The sequence below is a fragment of the Myodes glareolus genome, chromosome 19 (assembly GCF_982192425.1).
Source record: "Myodes glareolus chromosome 19, mMyoGla1.1, whole genome shotgun sequence".
Taxonomy (NCBI): Eukaryota; Metazoa; Chordata; class Mammalia; order Rodentia; family Cricetidae; genus Myodes; species Myodes glareolus.
In genome coordinates, this window is record NC_142044.1 from 40026430 (window position 1) to 40049180 (window position 22751).

The 22751-nt window shown below is 46.6% G+C and overlaps 1 protein-coding gene across 1 annotated transcript; it reads right to left on the reverse strand.

The window, feature by feature from the left end:
* Positions 1-627: 627 nt before the first annotated feature.
* Positions 628-22055, reverse strand: Adsl (adenylosuccinate lyase). Its single transcript, XM_048454723.3, has 13 exons — positions 21844-22055; positions 17539-17742; positions 15394-15438; positions 14732-14811; positions 10487-10658; positions 9764-9810; positions 7968-8058; positions 6627-6696; positions 6265-6412; positions 4028-4118; positions 3137-3226; positions 2557-2733; positions 628-1735 (listed from the first exon to the last, which is right to left on the reverse strand). Exons 1-13 carry the CDS (start codon positions 21994-21996, stop codon positions 1649-1651), a joined length of 1455 nt encoding a protein of 484 aa, XP_048310680.3. The 5' UTR covers positions 21997-22055; the 3' UTR covers positions 628-1648.
* Positions 22056-22751: the final 696 nt, after the last annotated feature.

Below are 22751 nucleotides of genomic sequence, written 5' to 3' on the forward strand. Positions count from 1 at the left end.
TGTGGCGTGTGGTGCAGCACACTTGCCATCCCCACACCCTGGAGGCTGGGGCACAAGCTCACGGCCAACCTGGAGATGTCCACACACACTGAATCTCGGACTCCAGCGCTCCTCATGAGACGCTGGGGTCTAGAGGCTGGATGTTTCTCTTTAGACATATTTAAGACTGAACATAATACTGAGTGTGGCGTAGGATCTGGTGACCTTTCTGGACACCATTACCACAATGTATCCCAGAACTTAGTTCTGGCTCTTACAGAATTTAAGATCGATTTGTTTACATTTACTTTACCAGATGAAATCTCGGTTATTACCAAGTTGGTTAATTATCCTAGTTTTTGTCAACTAAAAATCTGATAAACAAAATCTTCACGTTTGTTTTGTAGGCAGGGTTCCTCTGTGTAGCCAGGACTGGCCTGACCCTCACTGTCTAACCGTGTAGACCAGGCTGGCTTTTCCTAGCTGAGCATCTCTCTAGCCCTTTGTTTTCATCTACACCAAAACATGCAGCCTGAAGCAAGGCTGCACATAACATTCCCCTTCCGGCCGGGCAACTAAGACCTCAGTCTTTGACTAGCCTGTCTAAACAGCTACCAATCTTCTTAACAAAGATCAAAGACTGGCACATGCCATGACGCAATCCATTTATTCATTAGCACATCCCTGATAAGCAAGCCTCTCCAAAAACTGAAATAGGCACAACCTGAGCTGAAGGGCCCAACAGCACCCATTCTTTCCTGTTCTTTAGCTACAAACATCATGACTTAATCTCAGTAAAAAAAGAACTGAAATCAAGGTATCTGATAATTCTGAACCACTGGGTCCAGGTGATTTTTCTATTTAAACCCATTTTCACGGGACCAGGATTCCTTGCTCCTTTACAATCCACTGAACACCTGAAAAGGACTATAGAAGAAGAGTGTGTAGCTAAGTGTGCCCGCACAGGACTCAGGACACTACACCAGACATCTGACTGTATTACTAATAGGACTTGTGATAGACAATCTTCTCTGACTAAAAGCGACTGTCAGTGTTATGAGCATGTAACAATATTTGATTGGTGAACTAGACTCATGTTTTTACTTAGAAGTTTTTACTTATGGGGACATAGTCTCACAGTAAGTCAGAAAACACTGCAACTGGGAACTATGTGAGTCTAAATTACATTACTCTGCAAGATTATGCTGCTGTAAAGAATGAAGAAAACATTCAAGCATGGTGGTGCACACCTTTAATCCCTACTGGGGAGACAGAGGTAGGGGGATCTCTGTTCCAGGCCAGTCAGGGATACATAATGAGACACGGTCTCAGGAAAAACAAAAACAAAAACAAAAAAACCAACAAAAATGTACACCTGTCTATTGTGAACCCTGGGCAACAACAAATTTAATGTGTGTGTGTGTGTGTGTATATTTTTTTGAGACAGAGTTTTCTCTGTGTAGTCCTGGCTGTCCTGGAACTAGCTCTATAGATCAAACTGGCTTTGAACTCAAAGATCTACCTATTTCTGCTTCCTGAGTGCAGGGATTAAAGGCATGTGCTACCACTGTCCTGCTCTCAATGTATATTCTTGAGGTAAAGGAGGCACTTCAGAATTCAATTTCTCCACAATACAATTAGCGAAGTCCCAATAATCTTTGCATGTCTTCTACAGACTCAGCTCTGCTTTCACCTCCATCACACTCCCGTAGGGCTTTAGCAGGGGATGTACCTCCTCTTCTAGAAATCTGTGGACCTGCCAGGAGACAAAAGGAAACGTTAAACCTTCCTCAAACCAGTCCAAGCCCTAAGGCTGAGCCTGCTAAAGTTGCCTCCACTGAGCATGTGCTGTCCTCAGCTGCCTATTGGCTAGGTCTCCCAGACACAAGCGTGTCTCTCTAAAGTCTGCCAGGCAATCAGATTTCCCCATCCTCTGCCCGAGTCCCATCTGACCGGTTCCCAAAGGATTAACTCTCTTCCCCTTGCCTACACTGACCATTACCTTGGCTGAAGTCCTCCGAGAAATGATTTTGTTTGCATTTAATCACTTGGCTCTCTGTATTGCATGTGGGTGTGGCTGCCCTGCCCATGGAAGCTAAAAATGCACTGAATCCTGTGGAGTTGGACGGGAAAGAATTTGGGCTTTTGTGACATAAGCCCTTGTGGCCTAAATATTCCCACCTTGTTAAACAAAAAAAGCATGGTTCTGATCTTTGAGAAAAACAAAACAAAAACTAACTCTTCATTTCAAACAGCTGGATGGGAGTGTTCTGTTCATGCTTACGGACTGGCTGCCATGCACCGTGAGACAGAATTCTGAGATCCTTGGGGTGGGGAGGTCTCTACTTTTTTTGTTTGTTTGTTTTGAGGCAGGGTCTCTTTACACATCTATGCAACCCCTAGAGCTTCTAGAACTCACTATGTTCCCCAGGCTGGAATTAAAGGCCCAACCTCTACTATACTTTTTAGCCTCTCTAGGTGGCCCCTCTCGCATTCCTCCCACAGCCCCAGAGGCCCAGACTCTGCAACCAGCACTGTAGAGACAGTAGTACTGAGAGTGCCCAACCGAACAGTTACCTGCTGGGGTGCTCGGCCAGTGAAAGAAGAGGGGTCCAACAGACGCTCCAACTGGGAGTGGATGGGGCTGAAGTAGGCATCTGCCCGAATGCGCTCTATGAGGTCATTGTCGCCCCCTTCCTGCTTAACCACGGCAGCTGCTTGCTGGGAGAGCACTCTGATCTTCTCATGGCAATCCTGGGGAGAGAGTGAGGTGGTATCAGCACATCATCCCCGGGTGTTTAGACCTCAGTCGGACTCTTCGCAATAGGACCTCTCCGCCTGCTGAGGTGGCTATTCCAGAGTGATTCCTCCATGGCCTCTACTGTGACCCCAGCTGAAGGACACTCTTGAGACGGGTGCTCCTCCTCTCCACAACCTTGTGAGCCACTGGTTCTTGCTTCCACCTCAGTCCCAACAGATTTAGATCCAATGACAACTTTTTTTCTGAATCACTTCTTTTTCTTTTGAGGGGAGGGGAGTCTATCTATGTAGCCCTGGCTATCCCTGAACTCTCAGAGATCCACCTGCCTCTGCCGCCTGAGCGCTGGGATCAGAGGTGTGTGCCACTGTACCCAGCTTGATTCACCTGTTAGCATACCTGTCGGCTGCCCCCAGCTTTGACCATTGCCATGATGATGTTCTCTGTGGCCATGAAAGGCAGCTCTTGCCGAATGCGCCGTTCAATAACCTAGAAGGGGCAAGACAGATGTTTAACATTATGAAGCCACAGAGTATGCCCAGTAGGTCAGAAAATGCACAGGAGGGCTACGAACTGCCACTGTTTACAGAGATGGGGGGTGCAATGCTTTACTCAGGATCGCATTTCTCAATTTTCTTACAAATTTAGATTTTGCCCCCCCTCTTCTTTAAAAAAATGAAAAAGTCTTTAAGTAAACTCTCAGAAGCAGCTTCATGGGAGACTACCAATCTGGGTGGCGAGCTGGCCCAGGAGTACTTCTTGCTCCTGCACAGGACCTGGGCTGGGCTCCCAGTGGTGACTGGCTGCTCACGACCACCCTCCCTCCACTTGCTGAATTTCAACGAGCATGTGATGGAGAAGACCCCACCTGGTCAGGTACCTAGAACAAAGCAAACGGCCAGGTGTGGAGCTGCATGCCTTTAACCCCAGCATCCAGGAGGCAGAGGCAGGACACTCTATGTGAGTTTAAGGCCAACCTGGACTACATAGTGAGCCCCAATCTCAAAAAATAAAAGCCAACCAACCAACCACGACAAAAAGCACATAAAACAAAACAACAAAAACAAGGTGACTAGTGCCACTGTCTCTGCCTGGCTGCCGCTGCTCAAGTCAAGACAAGCCAGTGTTTTCTCGGTCTGTATGCGTGTCTATGAACTAAACAGATCTGCTTCCCTCTGCTGTTTTGGACTCAAGAACGAGGTCTGGTAGAAGAGCTCCCCTGGGCCAGAGTATAGCACCCCAGTACATTCCTTCCGGAGCACTCCCCTTCCCATTTCCAATGCCTCTTACTTTGGGGTATACCACCAGTCCTTCAGAAATGTTCTGCAGGGTATTTAACACAGTATCTGCAGTGAGAAACGCTTCCGCCAAACAGAGCCGTCTACAAAACAAACGCATTCAGTTAATCAAACGTCAGAGACACACAAGGCGTGTCCAAGAAGCTGCCCTATTGACTTCTCATGCCTTATGTACGCTGGGCAGTTTCCTTCAGTCTCATGATGTCGCTCACCCCAGTGTCCTCACAACGCTCTTATCTTCACTTCGAGTCCATACCGTCTGCACAAGCAGCAGACCTTACACGTGAGGCTCTACCTCAGACTCCAGCATCAACCTAGCCATCCCCTCACTGGCTCTTGCTCACCACTACCAAGCTGCTCCCCGCTGCAGCGGGTCTTTTCTCAGTAGCTATCAGGAGCACCCCACTCACCAAGTTCTCACCTAGGCTGGCCTGTTGGCTGCCTCCACTCGTATCCTTCTTTTCCACCCGCATGGCCACTGGGCCCGGGTGGGCTTGGACCCCTGCAGTGGTCTACCTCGTTCAGTGCCTCCTGCACACAAGACTCGCTAACTGACACTGGGGAATTTCAGCAGGCAATCTGAATTCGGTTTTACCTTCTACCACGGCCTTCTGTATCTGAGAGCTTAACACCCACGCCTTCTCTTAGCCACAGGTTGATAACGTTTGGAAAAATAAACTGCTGGGCAGTCAGTTTCTTTCCCTCCCCAACTACCACAGTAACAGCAATTATTCACCCCGCATTTACACAGGATCAGGTATGAGGTGCAGTCTACTGATCATTTACAGTATACAGGAGATGGTTTAGCTGTTAAGAGTGCTTGCTGCAGGTGCTGGAGAGATGGATCAGTGGTTAAGAGCACTGGCTGCTTTTCCAGAGGACCACAGTTGAATTCCCAGCACCCACATGGCAGCTTAAAACTGTCTGTAACCCCAAGATTTGATACCCTCACACCGACATACATGCAGGCAAAGTACTGATGCACATAAAATAAAATAAATAAATTATAAATTTTTTTTTTAAGAAGTGCTTGTTGCTCTTACAAGAACCTGGGTTCAGTTCCCAGCACCACATGCCCAGCTTCCAACCACACATAACTCCCGCACCAGGGAATCCAGTAGCCTTGTCTGAACTCTGTGGGCACCAGACATGCATGGTGCACACATAACACATATACATGTATGCAAAATACTCATACACATAAAATAACCTAAATTTAAAAAATATAAAATAGACAGGAGGACATGAACAAACAGGTTTTCACAGCAAAGCTAAGACTTCTCTTGGGGCTTTTAGACTCTCCATAGACTAGCTGCTACCTGTGCTCATACCTTAGCCAAAAGGGCTCCGTATAACCTCCTGCTGTGTCTGTGTGTGCTCCTGATCACCCTTTAAGTGCTCATGTCTCCTTTCCTTTGAGACAGGGTCTCCAGGCCAGGGTGTGGTGTGGGAGGTCCTTCTGTCTATGTGTTGCTTTTATTGGTTAATGAATAAAGAACTGCTCTGAGCCTATGGCAGGGAAGACCAGAACTAGGCAGGGAAAGCTAGGCTGTATGCTGGGAGAAAGAAAGGCGGAGTCAGAGAGAAGCCATGGAGCTGCTGGAGATAGACGCTGGGAACTTTATTTGGTAAGCCACAGCCACGTGGCAATATACAGATTAATAGAAATGGGTTAAATTAATATAAGAGTTAGCCAATAAGAAGCTAGAGCTAATGGGCCAAGGAATGATTTAAATAATACAGTTTCTGTGTGATTATTTTGGGTCTAAGCTAGCCGGGCAGCTGCGAACCAACAAGTGGGCAGCTGGGAACCAACAAGCAACCTCCCTCCAACAAGGGTGGACGCTGACTCCCTAGGAGAATGGCGTTCCTTGAATTTCTAATGTTCTTGCTTCCAACCCTGTCCCCACAGAGAGCTGGATCTACAGGTGTGTGCCACCATGTCTAGGTGGTGATGGGAATCGAATCATAGGCTTTGTGCATACTGGGCAAGCACTCTACCAATGAGCTACATCTTAACACTTTCTTCCTAAGTTGTAAGCCACCGCCTCCTTTAGGAAGGCTGCCTGCAGTCTTCAATCACCGCACTAGGGGTGGAGCATCAAGCAAACAGCTCCAGTCGAGGCTTCTTGAGGATACGGAAGAAAGCAGACATGTTCAAATCTGCGTTTTGCTTCTTTCCTCTAGTCTTCCTCCCACTGTGCTGCGAGTGTTGTCCCAGGCACTGACCTGTTGGCACTGTCATCCAGTGTGCGCTCGAACCACTGCACAGCAGCTGTCTGTAGCGGGTCCATGACAAGGGCCATTAGGTGACGGGCCAGGCTGCAGCAACGCTCGGAGCGCATGGGGTTCCGCTTGTATGGCATCGCACTCGAGCCTGCCCAGAGAAGAGGACAGGATGCAAAGGCAGAAAGGCATCTAGGAATAGCAAATGCACAAGCATCTGCTACGTGCACCTGAGAAGTCATGGAGATACCCACACGCCTCTCCGGCAGGGGATACCCACACGCCTCTCCGGCAGGGGAGACCCACACGTCTCTCCAGCAGGGGAGACCCGCACATCTCTCCAGCAGCCGCTACTTCACACTCACCAATCTGCTGTTTCTCAAAGGGCTCCTCCATCTCCTTCAGGTTCGCCAGGAGACGTATGTCAGTGCAAATCTGGGGAGGCAGACCAGGCACCATTCCATGCTTGCTACACAGGGGACCTGGGGTCAGGCCAGGCGCCACACACGTGCTAAGCTCTTTCTCGGTTTGCTTGTTTCTGAGACAGGGTTTCTCTGTGTAGCCCTGGCTGTTCTAGAACTCACTCTGTAGACCAGGCTGGCCTTGAAATCAGAGATCAGCACCTGCCTCTGCCTCCTGGGTGCTGGGATTGAATGCGTGCCACCACTGCCAGGCAGGTAATAAACTCTTAGCATGTGCTGTTGCTGAGTTCAAAGCCAGCCCTACCCACCTAGAAGCCCAGAGTTTCTACTCAGGCTTTGCGCCTAAAAAACAGAGACGACAAATACAAAGAGCAGACTAGGGAAGTGGCTCTGCGCTGCAGCACTTGCCTGGAATACACAGGGTCCCAGGTTCTAAGTACCAGAGAACTGAAACAGAGACATTCTTAGCCAAAAACTGTCAGGTGTCAGGAAGTCGAGTGTGGTGGTGGTTATAACCTCAGTGGCTGGGTCATCTTAGGCTAGCCTGGGCTACACAGCAGCACCCTGACTTGAGTGCAAAAGAGAAAGAAACATGGACAGATCATGGAAAAGCAAGCCGATTATGTGGGGTTTTTTTCTCTTTAAGACAGGGTCTCATAGTAGCTCAGGATGGCTTTCAACTTGCTATGTAGCCAAGGAAGACCTTGAACCAACTCTGCCTCTCCCTCTAAAGTGATGGAATCACAGGCCCATGCTACTATTTGCCTGGCTGAAGAATTTTAATTTTAACATATCCTTCAACAGATGACCATGCTGTAGATGTAGGAGTAATTTCCTTCTCTTTGGCACATCTCAATTTAAAGGCTTTCCTTATAGGTCCCAAATTATCATGACTAATGTACTGAGATACGATTAACTAAAAGTTTGTGTTGTGGAATATTTCTTTATACTGTGTGACTATGTCGCTGGAATTGGTTTAATAAATAAGTGGATAGGCCAATAGCTGAACAGGATAGCTAGGTGGGACACAGGGAGAAGCAAGATGAGCATGCCATACTGAGAAAAGGTACCAAGCCACATGGCAGAGCACAGATAAGAAATATGGGTTAATTTAAATGTAAGAGTTAGCTAGGAACAAGCCTGAGCTATTGGCCAAGCATTTGTAATTAACATTAAGACTCCACATTGGTTATTTGGGAACTGGCAAGTGGGAAAGAAACTTCTGCCTACAAGCCTAGGGCTACTTTGGTCTGTCTGAGGGTCCCTACAAGCTGCCGCCCTTACCTTGTGCACTGATGCCCCTAAGCTGGCCAGCACAGATAGCACTTCAATGTCCACTTTTCGTGTATAGGTCTGTCCTGTGATGATGAAAGCTCTGAAATAAAAAAAGAGATCTATGTTAAAATATGTGACTATCAGGCTGGAGAAAAGGCTCAGAGGCTCAGACCTCTTCCAGAGGTCCTGAGTTCAATTCCCAGAAACCACATGGTGGCTCACACCCATCTATAATGGGATCTGGTGCCCTCTTCTGGTATGTAAGCAGAACACTGTATACATAATAAATAAATAAATAAATCTTTTAAAAAATATATATGTGACTAACACTGGGTGGTAGTGGCACCAACCTTTAATCCCAGTACTTGGGAGGCAGAGGCAGATGGATCTCTGTGAGTTCAAGGCCAACCTGGTCTAGAAAGCTAGTTCCAGAGTAGCCAGGGTCACACAGAGAAACAGTGTCTTGAACAAAAAAGAAAAAATGACTGTCAGTTGGGTATGGTGGTGCACACCTTTAATTCCAGCACTCTGGAGGCAGAGGCAGGCAGGCAGACAGATCTCTGTGTTTGAGACCAGTCTGGTCTACATAGCAAGCAACAGAACAGCCAAGACTACTTATCTAAACAAAAAACAAAAAACAAAAAAAAAACCAAACCAAAACAAAACAAAACAAAAAAAGAAAGAAAGATATTGTGATGTAGACAAACCAAAAATAACCCAAAGTGACGGCTTGGCTTTCCAGGAATCCTCAGGTTGCCCCAAGAGGCAACTGGCTTCTGAATAAAGTTCTTTCTCCTGTTTAATAATCCCCAGCTATGCAGAGGAGGCAGAACCTAGAACATCATGTCCCCTGCAGCTCCATGAGGTGCCCAGGAAAAGGAATCATGGAGGAGCCTGGTAGAGCTCAACATAGGTGGCCAGAGTCACAGCTACTCACTGAGTGTCCCAGGAAAGACAGAACCACTGACACATCCGGGCATGGGGACTGAGGACTGTAGTCCTCACAGCTGAGGCTGGAGGACTTCGGTGAATTCAAGTTCAGTCTGGGCTTTACAAAGAGAGACTTTATCTCAAACAAACAAACCCGCAACAGAAGACCAATATGTGCAAAGCTGCTATAAGGAAACCTAGGGGTTGGAAAGATGGCTCAGCGGTTAAGAGCACCTACTGACTTTTCTTTCCTTCCTTCTTTCTGTTTTTTTTGAGAAAGGATCTTATGTATGTAAGATAACTATGTAGCCATTGTTGTCTTGGAACTCAGAGGTCTGTCCACCTCTGTCTCTTGAGTATTAGGATTAAAGGTGTGTACCATTATGCCCAGTTTCAGTTGCTGTTTTTGAAGGGGACTGGGGTTTGATACCCAGCACCTACACAGCAGTTCACAACTGTCTGTAATGCCAAGTCCCAAGGGATCTGACACTCCCTTCTGACCTCCATGAGCACTGCATACACATGCTATACAGACATAAACACAGACAAAACATCCAGATAAATAAAATAGCTAAGTAAGGGACAGGAGAGATGTCTTGGCAGTAAGTATACTGTTGTACTCACAGAGGATCTGGGCTTGATTCACAGACGATCTGGGTTTGATTCACAGACATACACAGTGGCTCACAACCATCCCTAACTCCAGTTCCAGGGATTCCAAAGCCCTCTTCTGACCTCTGCAGGCACCAGCCACAAGTGCAAATGTGATACACAGACATACATGCAGGTAAAACTTTCATTCACACACACACACACACACACACACACACACAAGCAGTTGAATCTAGAGACCCAGCATTGCCCCAGGAATGTACCTCTTAAACCCTGCCTTCTCTGTCACCATCTTGTCCAGCTGCTCCACCTTTAAGAAAGACAGGACACATCCTGTTAGAAATGCAGCTGTTCAAAAGCTGAACACTGGTCCACGATTTAACCCAGCTCTCGGGGGGCAGAGGCAGGAGGGTCTCTGAGTTTGAGGCCAGCTTGGTGTACAAGGAGTTCCAGGACAGCCAAAGCTACACACAGAAACACTGTCTTGAAAAACTCAAAATAAAAAAAGAGCACTGGTTCCTCTTCCAGAGGACCCAGGTTAAATCCCAGCACCCACATGGCAGCTCACAACTGTACTTAACTCCAGTTTCAGGGAATCTAACACCCTTACAACAATGTACATAAAAGTAAAATTAAATGGAAGGAAGAAGAAAAAAAATGTAGGTGTGCAGCCTGAGTCTACCTGGACTGGTCATCTAGCCGGGCCTTGGGCCGCTTCTGACACATTCTGAATCAGTCCTATCAAGCCAGAGGCAGCCTTGTCTTGTGGGCTGGCACCACGGAGTTAAGCTGTCCCTCAGGTCACTTTCGGACATTAAGAAATGAATGCAGTATGGGTATATTTTTATTATACTGTTTAAATACGTTTATTTTGTGTGTACATAAACACGCACTCACGACACGAGCACGGAAGCAGGCCAGCTTGCAGGAGCTGGTTCTCTCCTCCCACCACGTGGGTCCTGGAGCTGGCTCAACTGTCAGAATACCTTCTGGTGGTCCCCCTCGAAGAGCTGCAGGAAGCTGGCCTGGGTGCCGGTAGTGCCCTTCACTCCCCGGAAGCGGAGCTCATCACGGACACGCTTCAAGTTCTGGAGGTCCACGCAGAGGTCTTGGATCCAAAGGCAGCAGCGTTTCCCAACCGTGGTCAGCTGAGCAGGCCTGAAAGGAGGACAGAAAGAACAGAGGTCCCACATCGAGGCCACCACTACCAGCTGGAGAGGGAGCGAAGTGAAAGCTGGAGAAACTAGTAAAGACAGCAACGGCTAAAAGCCTGAGCAAAGAGGGTGCAGGCAGCGGTGCTACCGCAAACCAGACACCAAGGGCGGCTGGCACACTCCTTCACCAAGACCTTGTCACAGCTGGTGAAACGGTAGGGTGGTACACACCTGGAATCCCAGCACTTGGAGGCTAAAGGCGGCAGGTATAAGGCCAGTATGTCTAACTCAGGGAAACACTGTCTTTAAACAAAACAAAACCATAAACTGAAAAAAAAGGAAGAAAACAACAACCACCACCAAAAACAAACCATGGACTGGTAAGATGGCTCAATGGGCAAAGGTGCTTGCCTCCAAGCCTGACAACACGAATTTGGTCTCTGGGACTCACATGGAGGAAGGAGAGAATCAAGAGTCCTACAAATTGTCCTCTTTCCCCCATCTACATGCCCCAATACAAATGAAAAGAATATGGATTTTTTAGCAGGGTGGTGGTGGCGCACACCTTTAATCCCAGCACCTGGGAGGCAGAGGCAGGGCTCTGTAAGTTGGAGGCCACCTTGGTTTACAGAGTGAGTTGTAGGACAGTCAAGGTTACACAGAGAAACCCTACCTCGAAAAAAAAATTGTTTGGAAGAGGCTATTTTCCTTCTAGGTTCTGGGGATGGAAGCCAGAGCCTCACACAGCGTAAAGAGACAAGATTACTGACTTAAGACTGCGGCGCCTAAAGGTGTTTTAATCAAAGGCTAGGGACAAAGTACATTGTGTAGACGCCCAGATGTTGATAAGAAATGCTTACAACAGCCACTGACACCCAGTCACAGGGAAACCCTAACCAAGACTTCCTGGCTCACTCCTGCAGACTGACCTGTGTGGACATGCCCGTGGCAGCACTATTCATGGCAGTTGTAAAACGCCAACCCAAACCGATGCTCACAACTGATGAAGGGGCAAACAAAAAAAGGGAGATCTATGGATGGGATGCTGCCTAGTCATAAGAAAAAATGAATTCCAGACACATACTACACTATGATTAGATAAATTTTACACAAAATAGTCATCTATGGAAGGTCATAACACTGTACATGATTCCATTTAGATGCAATCTCTGAGGTAAGCAAATCTACAGACAAAAAACAGGGTTGTGTTTGCCAGGGTGGGGAGGGGTGGCAGAAGAGATTGCTGATGGAGATATTATAAAATTAAGGTGTTAATTATCATATACTGTAAATATACTAAAAATAATTTTGGTGCGGGAGAATTATCTGTATTCTGTCAATCATATTTTAATAAAACGCTGATTGGCCAGGCAGGCAGTATAGGCGGGAAAGCCAGACAGGAAGTAGGGGTGGAGCAAAGAGACTGGGAGTATTCTGGAAGCAGAAGCGCTCTCTCAGCCATTCCTGTCCAGACCACCGAAGAGGCAACATGTAAGCTGTCACACTGAGAAAGGTACTGAGCCCATGTGGCTAACATAGATAAGAATAATGGGGTAACATAAGTTATAAGAGTTAACAAGAAGCCTGACCTAATGGACCAATCAGTTTATAATCTTATGGAGTCTTGTGCATGATTTTCTTTGGGCTTGCCAGTTGTGGGGTACTGGGCAGGACAGAAACCCCAACAAGCCGGCCGTCATGTTACATAATTTAACATTCCAAAGGTGATACGGTTTTTAGGGCTGTATTTAGTGATTATAGAAATGTTTGCATATTCTAAAAATAAAAACTACGCAGCTGGGGCTGAGCTCGCCATGCATCACTGGGAGGCAGAGGCAGGCACAGGTCTTCGAGTTTGAGGTTAGCCTGATCTACACAGGAGTTTCAAGCTAGCCAGAGCTACACAGCGAGCCCTGTCAGAAACAAAACAAAGTAAGAAAAGCAGAAAGAACAGGATTCGGAGTGCAGCGCTAGGATAGAGCTTCTGTCAACATACACACAGGCCAAAAGGGGAATTTAAAAGAAGGAAAGAAAAAGATTTCTTGTGTATACAATATTCTGCCAAGAGAGGGCACCAGATCTCATCACAGGTGATTGTGAGCCACCATGCGGTTGCTGGGAATTGAACTCAGGATCTTTGGAAGAGCAGTTAGTGCTCTTAAACTCTGAGCCATCTCTCCAACCCCAAAAGGGGGAAATTTTTAATTATTATGATTTCCCTAAACCAGAGTAATCAAATTAACAAGGTGGTAATTTTTCTACAACATTTTTTTTTCTTTTGAGAAAAGATCTATGTATCCGTGGCTAGCCTCGAACCTGTTATATAGACCAGATTGGACTTGAGCTCACATAACTCCCTGCTTCCCGAGTTCTGAGATTAAAGGCATATATCATGATACCTGGTCTTTGTGTTATTTAAACTTTCTTGTCCCCATAACATAAACCTAAACATACTTTCACAGTGTCATTTTTCTTTTTTTTTTTTTTGAGACAGGGTTTCTCTGTGTAGCCTTGGCTGTCCTGGAACTAACTCTGTAGACCAGGCTGGCCTCGAACTCAGAGATCCACCTGCCTCTGCCTCCAAGTGCTGGGATTAAAGGTGTGTGCCACCACCACCTTTACACTGTCTTTTTTTAAAAAAATTATTTATTTATTTTGTATACAATGTTCTGTCTGCATGTATGCCTGCCCACCAGGAGAGGGCACCAGATCTCATTACAGGTGGTTGTGAGCCACCATGTGATTGCTGGGTATTGAACTCAGGACCTCTGGAAGAGCAGCCTCTTAGCCGCTGAGCCATCTCTCCTGCCCCTTCACACTGTCTTATAAACAACATTCTGCTGGGTATTACTCCAACCTCTGGGCATACTGTACCTTATTTAATTATTTATTCTTTTATACTCTTTTATCTGTCAAGTCATCTAGACTTTTTTCAATGATACCATAAATGACATTCTCACATAATGCTTTCCTCTGAGTCTGGATTACTGCCCTGGGCTAGACACTTAAGAAAATAAAAAATAATAACTAAAAATAAAAAAAACTGGATGGTGGTGGTGCAGGCCTTTAATCCCAGCACTTGGATCTCTGTGAGTTCAAGGCCAGCCTGGTCTACAGAGAGAGTTCCAGGATAGGATCCAAAGCTACACAGAGAAACCCTGTCTCAAAACCCCTCCCCCCAAAAAAACTCCCAAACAAACAAACAAACAAAAATCCCAAACAAACAAAAAAAAAAACCAAAAAAGGAAAGAAAAATAAAAGGAAAAGAATAAAAAGGAATGTGAGTGACTGGAGAGATGGCTCGGAGTTACAGCACTGGCCACTCCTCCAGAGGACCCAGGCTCCATTCCACATAGGGATTCATAACCTGTAACTCTAGCTTCAGGGGGTCTGATGCCTTTTTCTGGTCTCTCAGACATCAGACATGCAAGTGGTAGAGAAACACGCATACATGCAGACAAAACATACACAGACATTAAAAAAGAAGATAAGTTTATGAATGATTCTTTGCTTTTGATAACTACAAACTGCTAATTCTTGGGTCAGTGAAGTAGTTCAGTTGGTAAGGAGTCTACTCCCAGTCTGATGGCCTGAGTTCAATCCCATCATGGAAGGAAAGAACAAACTCTTACATGTTGTCCTCTGTCCCCCACATGTGCACTGTCATGACTGCACACAAATAAATAAATAAATTTAAATAAACGTAGTCATTAAAAAGTTATACTTTTCATTGTTGAGACGGTCTTATTTTGTTGTCTGTCTAGCTTAGACCTTATGGGCTAAGCTATCTTCCCACTCAGGCCATCAGTAGCTGGGACTGCACTCGTGTGCCTCCATGCAAGGTGTCAATGTAGCTTATTTACTCTTTCTTGTCATTCTGGATGCGGACTTAAGAGTTCAATCATGCCGGACAATCACATTCCCATGAGGCAACAGCCCCAGTCCCCAGAAAAAGCTTCTAATCAAAGCTTCAGACACATTTCTAACAGTGTCCCGAGTTATCTGCTTACACTTTGAGATTCTGGCCTCAACAGCACACAGTAAGTTCAATTCTCCGGCAGTCATCTTATCACTTACTGAAAATGTGTGAAACCCAAGGTGGGCAGAGCAGCGTGTTCCTTAGCAAAATCAGCAAGTCTCGAGATCACTCTAGCAAGCTACAAGAAAGAGCATGTGGGGGAAAGAGCGTGAATTCAACTGAGTTCTTTATGTAACTTCAGCTAAATGTTCACAAAATTTAACATAAAATTACACCTCAGCTCAATGAAGAGAGTGCTCACGTCATTTCAGCTTTGTATCCTGAAGTGCCCCGGGCAAGGACCACAGGATCCAACATCTGAAAACTGAGTCGAGTCCCTAACATTTCTCGAGCTATTTTAAGACCATTGCAGAAGAACAGGACCAAGTCATGGCCTAACCCGACACACTCCGGCAATGCGTCTCTGGTTGCACCGACTACATTTAAAAGGTTATGCTTTAAAGCAATCAATCACTTCTACTCTTCCAGGTTGGCCTTTAACTCTGAAATCCACCCGCCTCTGCTTTCCCACTGCAGAGATTAAGGACACGTGAACACCATATTTATGTTTTAATGCAAGAAGAAACAATTAACTCCACAGATGACGTACAGAATTCCTGACCTGACAACATTAGGTACTGACTGCCTGAATTCACACAGTTTCAGGTCATTCCTATTATGAGGCATCTAAACTGGTAGGAAACTCCTGTCAGCATCTTACCTTTGGCAAAAGCAGGTCAAATGCATTTCTCAGAATAATGAGGTCCTGAAAAAGAAAATTCAAAGATTTCACATTAAACAGTCAAACAAGCAGTATTATAGTTTTAATACTTTCTGCCATTACAGCTGGTGTCTCAGCTAGCAAGCAACCCATCTCATCATCAGCAAAAAATGTGCTCCAAAAGATGTCAAGAGGCGGTTTTTCCCTCATCACCATTTAAAAACATAGAAGCTGGGGTGGGGATGTAGCCCGTGGGCAGAATATTCACCTAGCGCATGCAGGCCATGGGCTCCATCCCCAGCATCACTAACCTGGAAAGGTGGCAACACCTGTAACCTCAGCACTTGAGAAGCACAAGCAGGAGGATCGTATATTCAAGGTTATCCTTGCCAACACAGCAGGCTCAAGCTAAAGATTAGGTAGTGTTGGCTACAGGAGATGCTCTTGGGGTGGGGAGCAACATACAGAGCAGCAGGACTACTGGGGTGCGGGGACTTTTATTGGCCACACTGACTCATTTCTTCTTTCTTATATGAGACATTCCATCACTATTCTCCCTACTTTTTCTCACCTGTTTGTTTGCTTGCTCATTCATTCATTCAAGGTGAGGTCTCTCTATGTATCTCTGGTTGTCCTAGAACTCACTCTGTAGACCAGGCTGGTCTTGTCCCTGCCTCTGCCTCCCAAGTGCTGGGATTACAAGTTGAAGCCACCCTGCCCTGGTCATCTATACTTGTTAGCACAGGAAGGCATGATCTAGAACATCAAGGTTTAAGAAGCTGCAATTTCCCAGGGAAGAACCTCGTGTCGCATGTGACTAGACAAGTGACCACCCACTGAGCTCCACCTGCAGGCCCCAAACCGCTCTCACGGGAGTAAGAGAACATATTCTGGGTGACTCCACAGCAGGCCCCTATGTCACAAGGATACAAAGACAAAGCATCACTGCGAACTTTAAAAAAAAAAAGGTTTTCCGAATCAACAAGATGGCTCAGCAGGCAGAGGTGCTTGTCGCCAAGCCTGCCAGACCCGAGCTGCACCTCAAGGGCCTACGCTGGAAAGGGAATGCCAGCTGCCTATGTTGTTCTGACCCCCATGCTTACACCATGGTACACATAGCCCCCCAATAAGTAAGTACACGCAACTAAAGAATATTTTCCAAGTAAGAGGATTATTCTTCCTCATCTGACCCTTACACAGATATCTTTAATTATACATTATTTAACACTAAAGAGGAGCTGGCCCCAGTGGCTCCCACCTGTACTCAACTACTCAGATGGCTGAGGCAGAAAGTAGAGCGAGCGTTCCAGCTGAGGACCAGGCTAGGTAACACAAACATATACTGAGACCCCCATCACAAAAATAAAAGTTGGGGTGATGCACACCCTTAACCCCTGCGCTTGGGAGTCAGAAACAGTGGATCTCTGAGTTTGACGCCAGCCTGGTCCACAGAGTGAGACCCTGTCTCAAAAATATGTCATCTTCAACTGAAATTTATTTGGAATCTAATTTCAGGTCTCAGAGGGGCAGAGTGACAAGTATTAAAGTACTGGGCAGTGTCACTAATGTTTCAAATGGCCCTCCTATTCGGGGTCTCAAGCTGTTTATAGGAATGCGCCACTGCACCCAGCCTACAGAGCGCTGGTTCTCTACTTATGTAATCACAGGTTGCTTCTTACAACTTTCTTTATACACTTTCTCATGTGCAGAAATGGAGATATCAAAGTCACACTCAAATGACTAAATGCTCTGTGAACGCAGGTACGGGTCAGCTTTCTGGAACTAGAGGCAGAAACAGTGGCTGAAGACAGAGATGGTTCACTGGTTAAATGCACTGGTTGCTCTTCCAGAAGACCCGGGTTCAAGTCTCAGCACCTACACGACAGCTAACCCCAGTTCCAAGGGATCCCACACTTTCTTCTCACTGGACAGGCATGACACACACATAGTACACAGACATTCATGCAGACAAAGCACCCAAACACACGGAGTAAATAATAATTAAAAAAAGAACAATTGCAATACTATTCTTTCTTTTCAGAAGCCAACAGTGGTTAGAAAGGCCCTTGCTCAGTTTGGAAAATTAAGAACACACAAATATATTAGAAAGGCTGAATCCCCAGCACAAGCTGCACAGGCCCCTACTGTATTGTCTCCGACGTAACAGGAGGTGGCGCCCAGGTGAATGATGCCCGCAGCTTTCGGACAGCAGTGGCCGAATGTGTGCACGTGAGCCATCACGTCGTGCCGCAGGCGCTTCTCCTCCGCAGCCGCCATCTGGAAGTCAATGTTGCTCAGGTTGGACCTCATCTCCTGGATCTGCTCATCTGTGATCGGCAAACCCAGGGTCTGCAGAGTAGGCAAAATAAAGCTCAGTAACCTTTATGTTCAAGTACGTGAAATGAATTAACTCTTAAATTAAAACCTGGGGCGACAAGTTCAAGTGTACGGGTTCCAGGAGGCGGCATGGAGGAATCTTCTAAGAAAACTCTTGAACAGGAAGCAACAGAGTCTTGGTGTTGACTGTTAACTCCTCCCTCTCTCCTTCTAGTCTTTGGGCTCACGTGTCATTCAAAGAAAAGCCTTCTCTAGTGTCCCTGTCAATGCTGTTCCTTAGCCTGGCTTTACTGAGCACATCGCCGCTGTATGACACTGCCACACTTTAATTAACCTGTTCAGCTCTCTTGAAAGCACACTGCATGAGAAGAGAGCTTTGCTCTATTTATTACTAAATCCTTACGGAACCTAAGTGTACAAAGTGTGGCGGCCTTCCACCTGACTCAGCTGTACTTACAGCAACTAAAATAGCCATTCCACAATGCTGGGCTTAGTGCGGTTCCTGCCATAGTCCCAGCACTTTGGAGGGAGAAGCAGAAGGACCCCGACTTCATGTCAAACACCGTCTCCAGGGACTGGAGAGATGGCTCAGTGGTTAAGAGCATTGCCTGCTCTTCCAGAGGTCCTGAGTTCAAATCCCAGCAACCACATGGTGGCTCACAACCACCTGTAATGAGATCTGGTGCCCTCTTCTGGCCTGCAGACATACACACAGACAGAATATTGTATACATAATAAATAAATAAATATTTAAAAAAAAATAAAACACCGTCTCCAGAGGAAAGCAAGCCCGGCTTAGCCGGTAAAACACTTGCCAGGAAAGCCGCAACTTGTGCACAGGTGGAAGGAGAGAACCTATTCCACAAAGATTGGTCATGTAACTTCCACATGTGTGCCCCCCCACACCCATACAAAGTCATACTATGTATTTCTCCTAATCTTTCATTTCTCTCTCTTGTTTTGTTTTTTCAGACAGAGTTTCTGTATAGTCCTGGCTGTCTTGGAACTCTGTAGAACATGCTGTCCTCAAACTCATAGATACTTGTCTGTCTTTATCTTTAATCCAATGCTGGGATTAAAGGTAGGCACCACCACTGGGTCATTTCTCATTTTTTTTAATTTATTTTATTTTATGTAGATGGGTGCAGTGGTGGTACGAATTTCTCAGTGGTAACCAACAGCTCTAAAACTAGACTTAAGGCCTGCTCAAACAGAAGGGAAATCATGCCCAGTTCTGGAAACTACCTGGGCTAATGAAGTCACGGATCTTGGAGAACCTGCAATGGATTACCTGTAAACTACATTCTAAATATTTGTCTTTAAACCCACAGTTAAGTGTAGGTCTCACTCCCATCAAAGACGCTTCCTGAGTCCACTACAGAGAACCATAACCTATCAGGACAGGATTGTGAAGCCCAGTCCCAACTGATACATTTATAGCGCCACTGCGTATAAGGCTCAGAGATCCTGGCAGAAGGAAGGTCAGAAAGACTGTGAGAGATAGAGGAAAAAGGGATTTGTGGTGAAATTGTGTCTCCTAGAAATGCCAGAAGTTATACCCATGAAGTCTCACCAACACAGCTGCCTAAATGTGAGCAAAACAAGATGACACCAATCACAGACACGCCAACAAGGAAGGGGTGAAGCTCAGGATGCCACAACTCTAGACAAAAAACGACAGCCAACTAAGGAATGCTGAGAGCAGAATAGTTTTCCTCTAGGTTATCCAACACCAAATGGTCAGCCTGGGAAACAGACATGCAAGCAACATTTTACGGACTGAGCAGGTTGTTTGTATATACTTGGAACACACACACCAACAACTATTAAAGAAAAAGAGGCTGTGCATTTTGGGAAAGAACAAGGCGCGCGCATGTGCGCGTACCTGTGTGTGTGTGTGTGTGTGTGTGTGTGTGTGTGTGAGGTTACATGGGAAAGGCTGGAAGGAGGAAACGGAAGGGAGAGAAGCAATTGTAATCTCAAAAAGTAATTAAAATAAAACTTATGTATATACGCGTATGTGCGTGCATGTGGCCTTTCACGTGAGTGTAGGTTCAGTAGGATCTAGAAAGGATGTTGGATCCCCTGGAACTGGTGTTACAGGCAGTTGGGAGCTGCCTGATATCAGTGCTGGGAACTCAAGCCAGGTCCTCTGCAAGAGCAGCACAAGCCCTTGGCAGCTGTGCTGAGCCACCGCTCCATCACCATAGCTTCTCTTTTCCTTTAAATGAGGGGAAGAGTACATGACATTTATACATATTTAAGGACTATTAGACTATCATAGAAGGCCTTAAAGCAGGCTTGGGACCAGAAGGCACTGGAGAAATTGCTGCCATCCTTTCAGTGATGTCTGGAAGCACAGTGGAGGGGTTGGACAGGGAATGCAGGATAAAAGTTTGTGTCCTAGGCACTGAGTTCTTGGTGAGCACACTGCTAACCTGCTCTTAAACTTGAGAAGCATTACAGCTCTCTGGATCACCTTCAGCTTCTATCCCTTCTCTGGAAAACCTCTCCTTCAATACATTTTTTAAAAATACTGGGCTGAGGCCAGACAGTGGTGGCGCACGCCTTTAATCCCAGCACTTAGGAGGATCTCTGGGTTTAAGGCCAACCTGGTCTACAGAGCAAGTAAGTCTACAAAGAGAAACCCTGTCTTGGGGGAGGGCGGGGTGTGTGTGTGTGTGTGTGTGTGTATGTATGTATGTATACATGCATGCATGTATATACTGGGATGAATATATGCAGCCCATGTAAGAGAAACTATTAAAGTGACTGTGTTGTCGAAACCTTTAACCTCACACTTAGGAGGCAGAGGTAGGCCGATCTCTGAATTTGAGGCCAGCCATTGCTGCAAGAGTATCTTCTGCTGCTTCAGCCAATAGTCGCTGAAGCACGAGCCCACGGTGCTGCGGGAGGGCATTCCGCTCAGTCAGCTGCTGAAATACCAGCCCACTGGGGCGGCGTGATATATTTCTCTTTTAAAAAGAGCCACAGATCTCGGCTCGGCCTCTTGGTTCCGGCGCTTGGTCCCGGCTCCTGCTCCCGGCTCCTGCTCCAGCGACTAGGCTCCCTTTCTGACGGTTTATGGTGTATGTAAGTTTTACCCCCCAAAATAAATAACCCCTTAAAACATAACTGGTGTGGGATTGATTCGCCGTTAAGCCATGCTACACAGTGAGACATCATCTCCAAAGACAGACAAACCAACCTCCCCACCACTTAAAAATCAAACCACTACCAAAAAACAATCCTGCATACCCACAAATCCTCTGCAATAAACACTTGCCCAGATCCTCCCTTCTCAGAACAAAATACACACAAAGAAGAAGCGATAGCAGCGCAGAAACAGATTCCAAAGCTGTCACTAACTTCAAGGGCACCGAGGAAGATGGAGAGGCTAAGGGCTCAGCTTAGGCTCTGCAAAGATCCAGGTTCAAATCCCAGCTCTGCTGTCAGGAGCCAGCTCGGCAACCGAGGGCAAGCCTTGCTCCCTACAGACTTGGTTTTGTCCCTCACAAGAAAAAAAAAATCGTGGACTGCAGATATGGCTCAGTGGTTAAAAGCACTTGCAGAGGACCCAGGTTCGGTTCCCAGGACCCACATGGCAGCTTACAACAGGCTGTCAACTAGTTCCCTCTCCAGGCAACCAGGTATGTGTGTGTGGAACATGCATACATGGAGGCAAAACATTTATACACAAAAAATTAAATATATAAATAACGTCTTTTTAAAAAAGGTGGGGGAAATCGTCAAGTTTGCAACGCAGATAAAACAAACTTTTTTTTTAACCATTTATTTTTTGGTTCGTGTGCGTGTATATGTGTTTGCCTGTGTATGTGTGTGCGCGCGTAGAGGTTGGAAGGCAAATAGTATCCACCATGTCAACCGGGGCTCGAACCCCTGTCTGCAAGCTTGGCAGCAAGCGCATTTCCCCCCTGAGCCTGCAAGGATTAAATGACATGTGCCATGAGCTGTGCTGTGGAAGGAAGCTTATTCCCAAAGCCTTGGCCAAACTGAAGTCCTCCAAAGGATGCGCAGGACTCTGGGACTGTTGCCGAGGCAACAGGTGCTCGGGTTGTGACCTTCCTCGCGACACGGGGCACGGCCACTTACCTGCTCAGCCTCCGCCAGCCACAGCCACAGCTGCCGCCACGTCTGGAACTTGTACTTGTCGCTGAATAAGAAGCACATCTCGTGGCTGGCATAGCGGGACGCCAGCGGAGAACGGTAGCTTTCAGGACCGCCGGAGTCCCCGGCTGCAGCCATTTTTAGCACGCGACCGCGGCAGCGACAGACACAAGCAGCATGGCCAAAAGCGGAAGCCTGGGCGCGCGTTGGGCGGGACTTCCTCTCTCGGCTCCGCCCCAGGCGTAGCGTTGACAGGGTGGTGGAAGTACCAGTTTCTCCCATCCCTGCTGCGTCAAGGTGTTTAGCTTGGTTTGTACGAAACACGATTAAAACTTCTTAATCGATGCCCACCTGGTGCCTCCTCAGTGCTCTCCATCTGAGGAACACACATTAGGACCAGCCTTTAATACAGAAAGAGAGGTTCCGGAGGCATTCGCAGGGACGCCGGGAAGGAGCCCCAACGGAGCCTGGAAGTTCTGCAGCCCGCAGGAACCAGACTCCGCGGGGGGGGGGGGGGGGGGGGGGGGGACAAAATCCTAATCGCCCTGCGGGTTTGGTGCTCCCAGAGCTGCCTCTCAAAACTAGTCAACAGTCAACGCGTAACCGCTCTGGAACAAATCCAACCCGAAATTCAATTTTTCTGTGGCAGAATAAAAATGAAAATCATATACATTAAGAAAAAAAAAAAAGAACTAATACTTAATCGGGTGGTGGTAGCACACGCCTTTAATCCCAGCACTCAGGAGACAGAGGCAGGCGGATCTCTGTGAGTTCTAGGCCATCCTAGTCTACAGAGTGAGTTCCAGGACAGACTCCAAAGCTACACAGAGAAATCCTGTCTCAAAATCCCCCTCCAGAAAAAAAAAAAAACAAACAAAACCCTAAAAACTTGA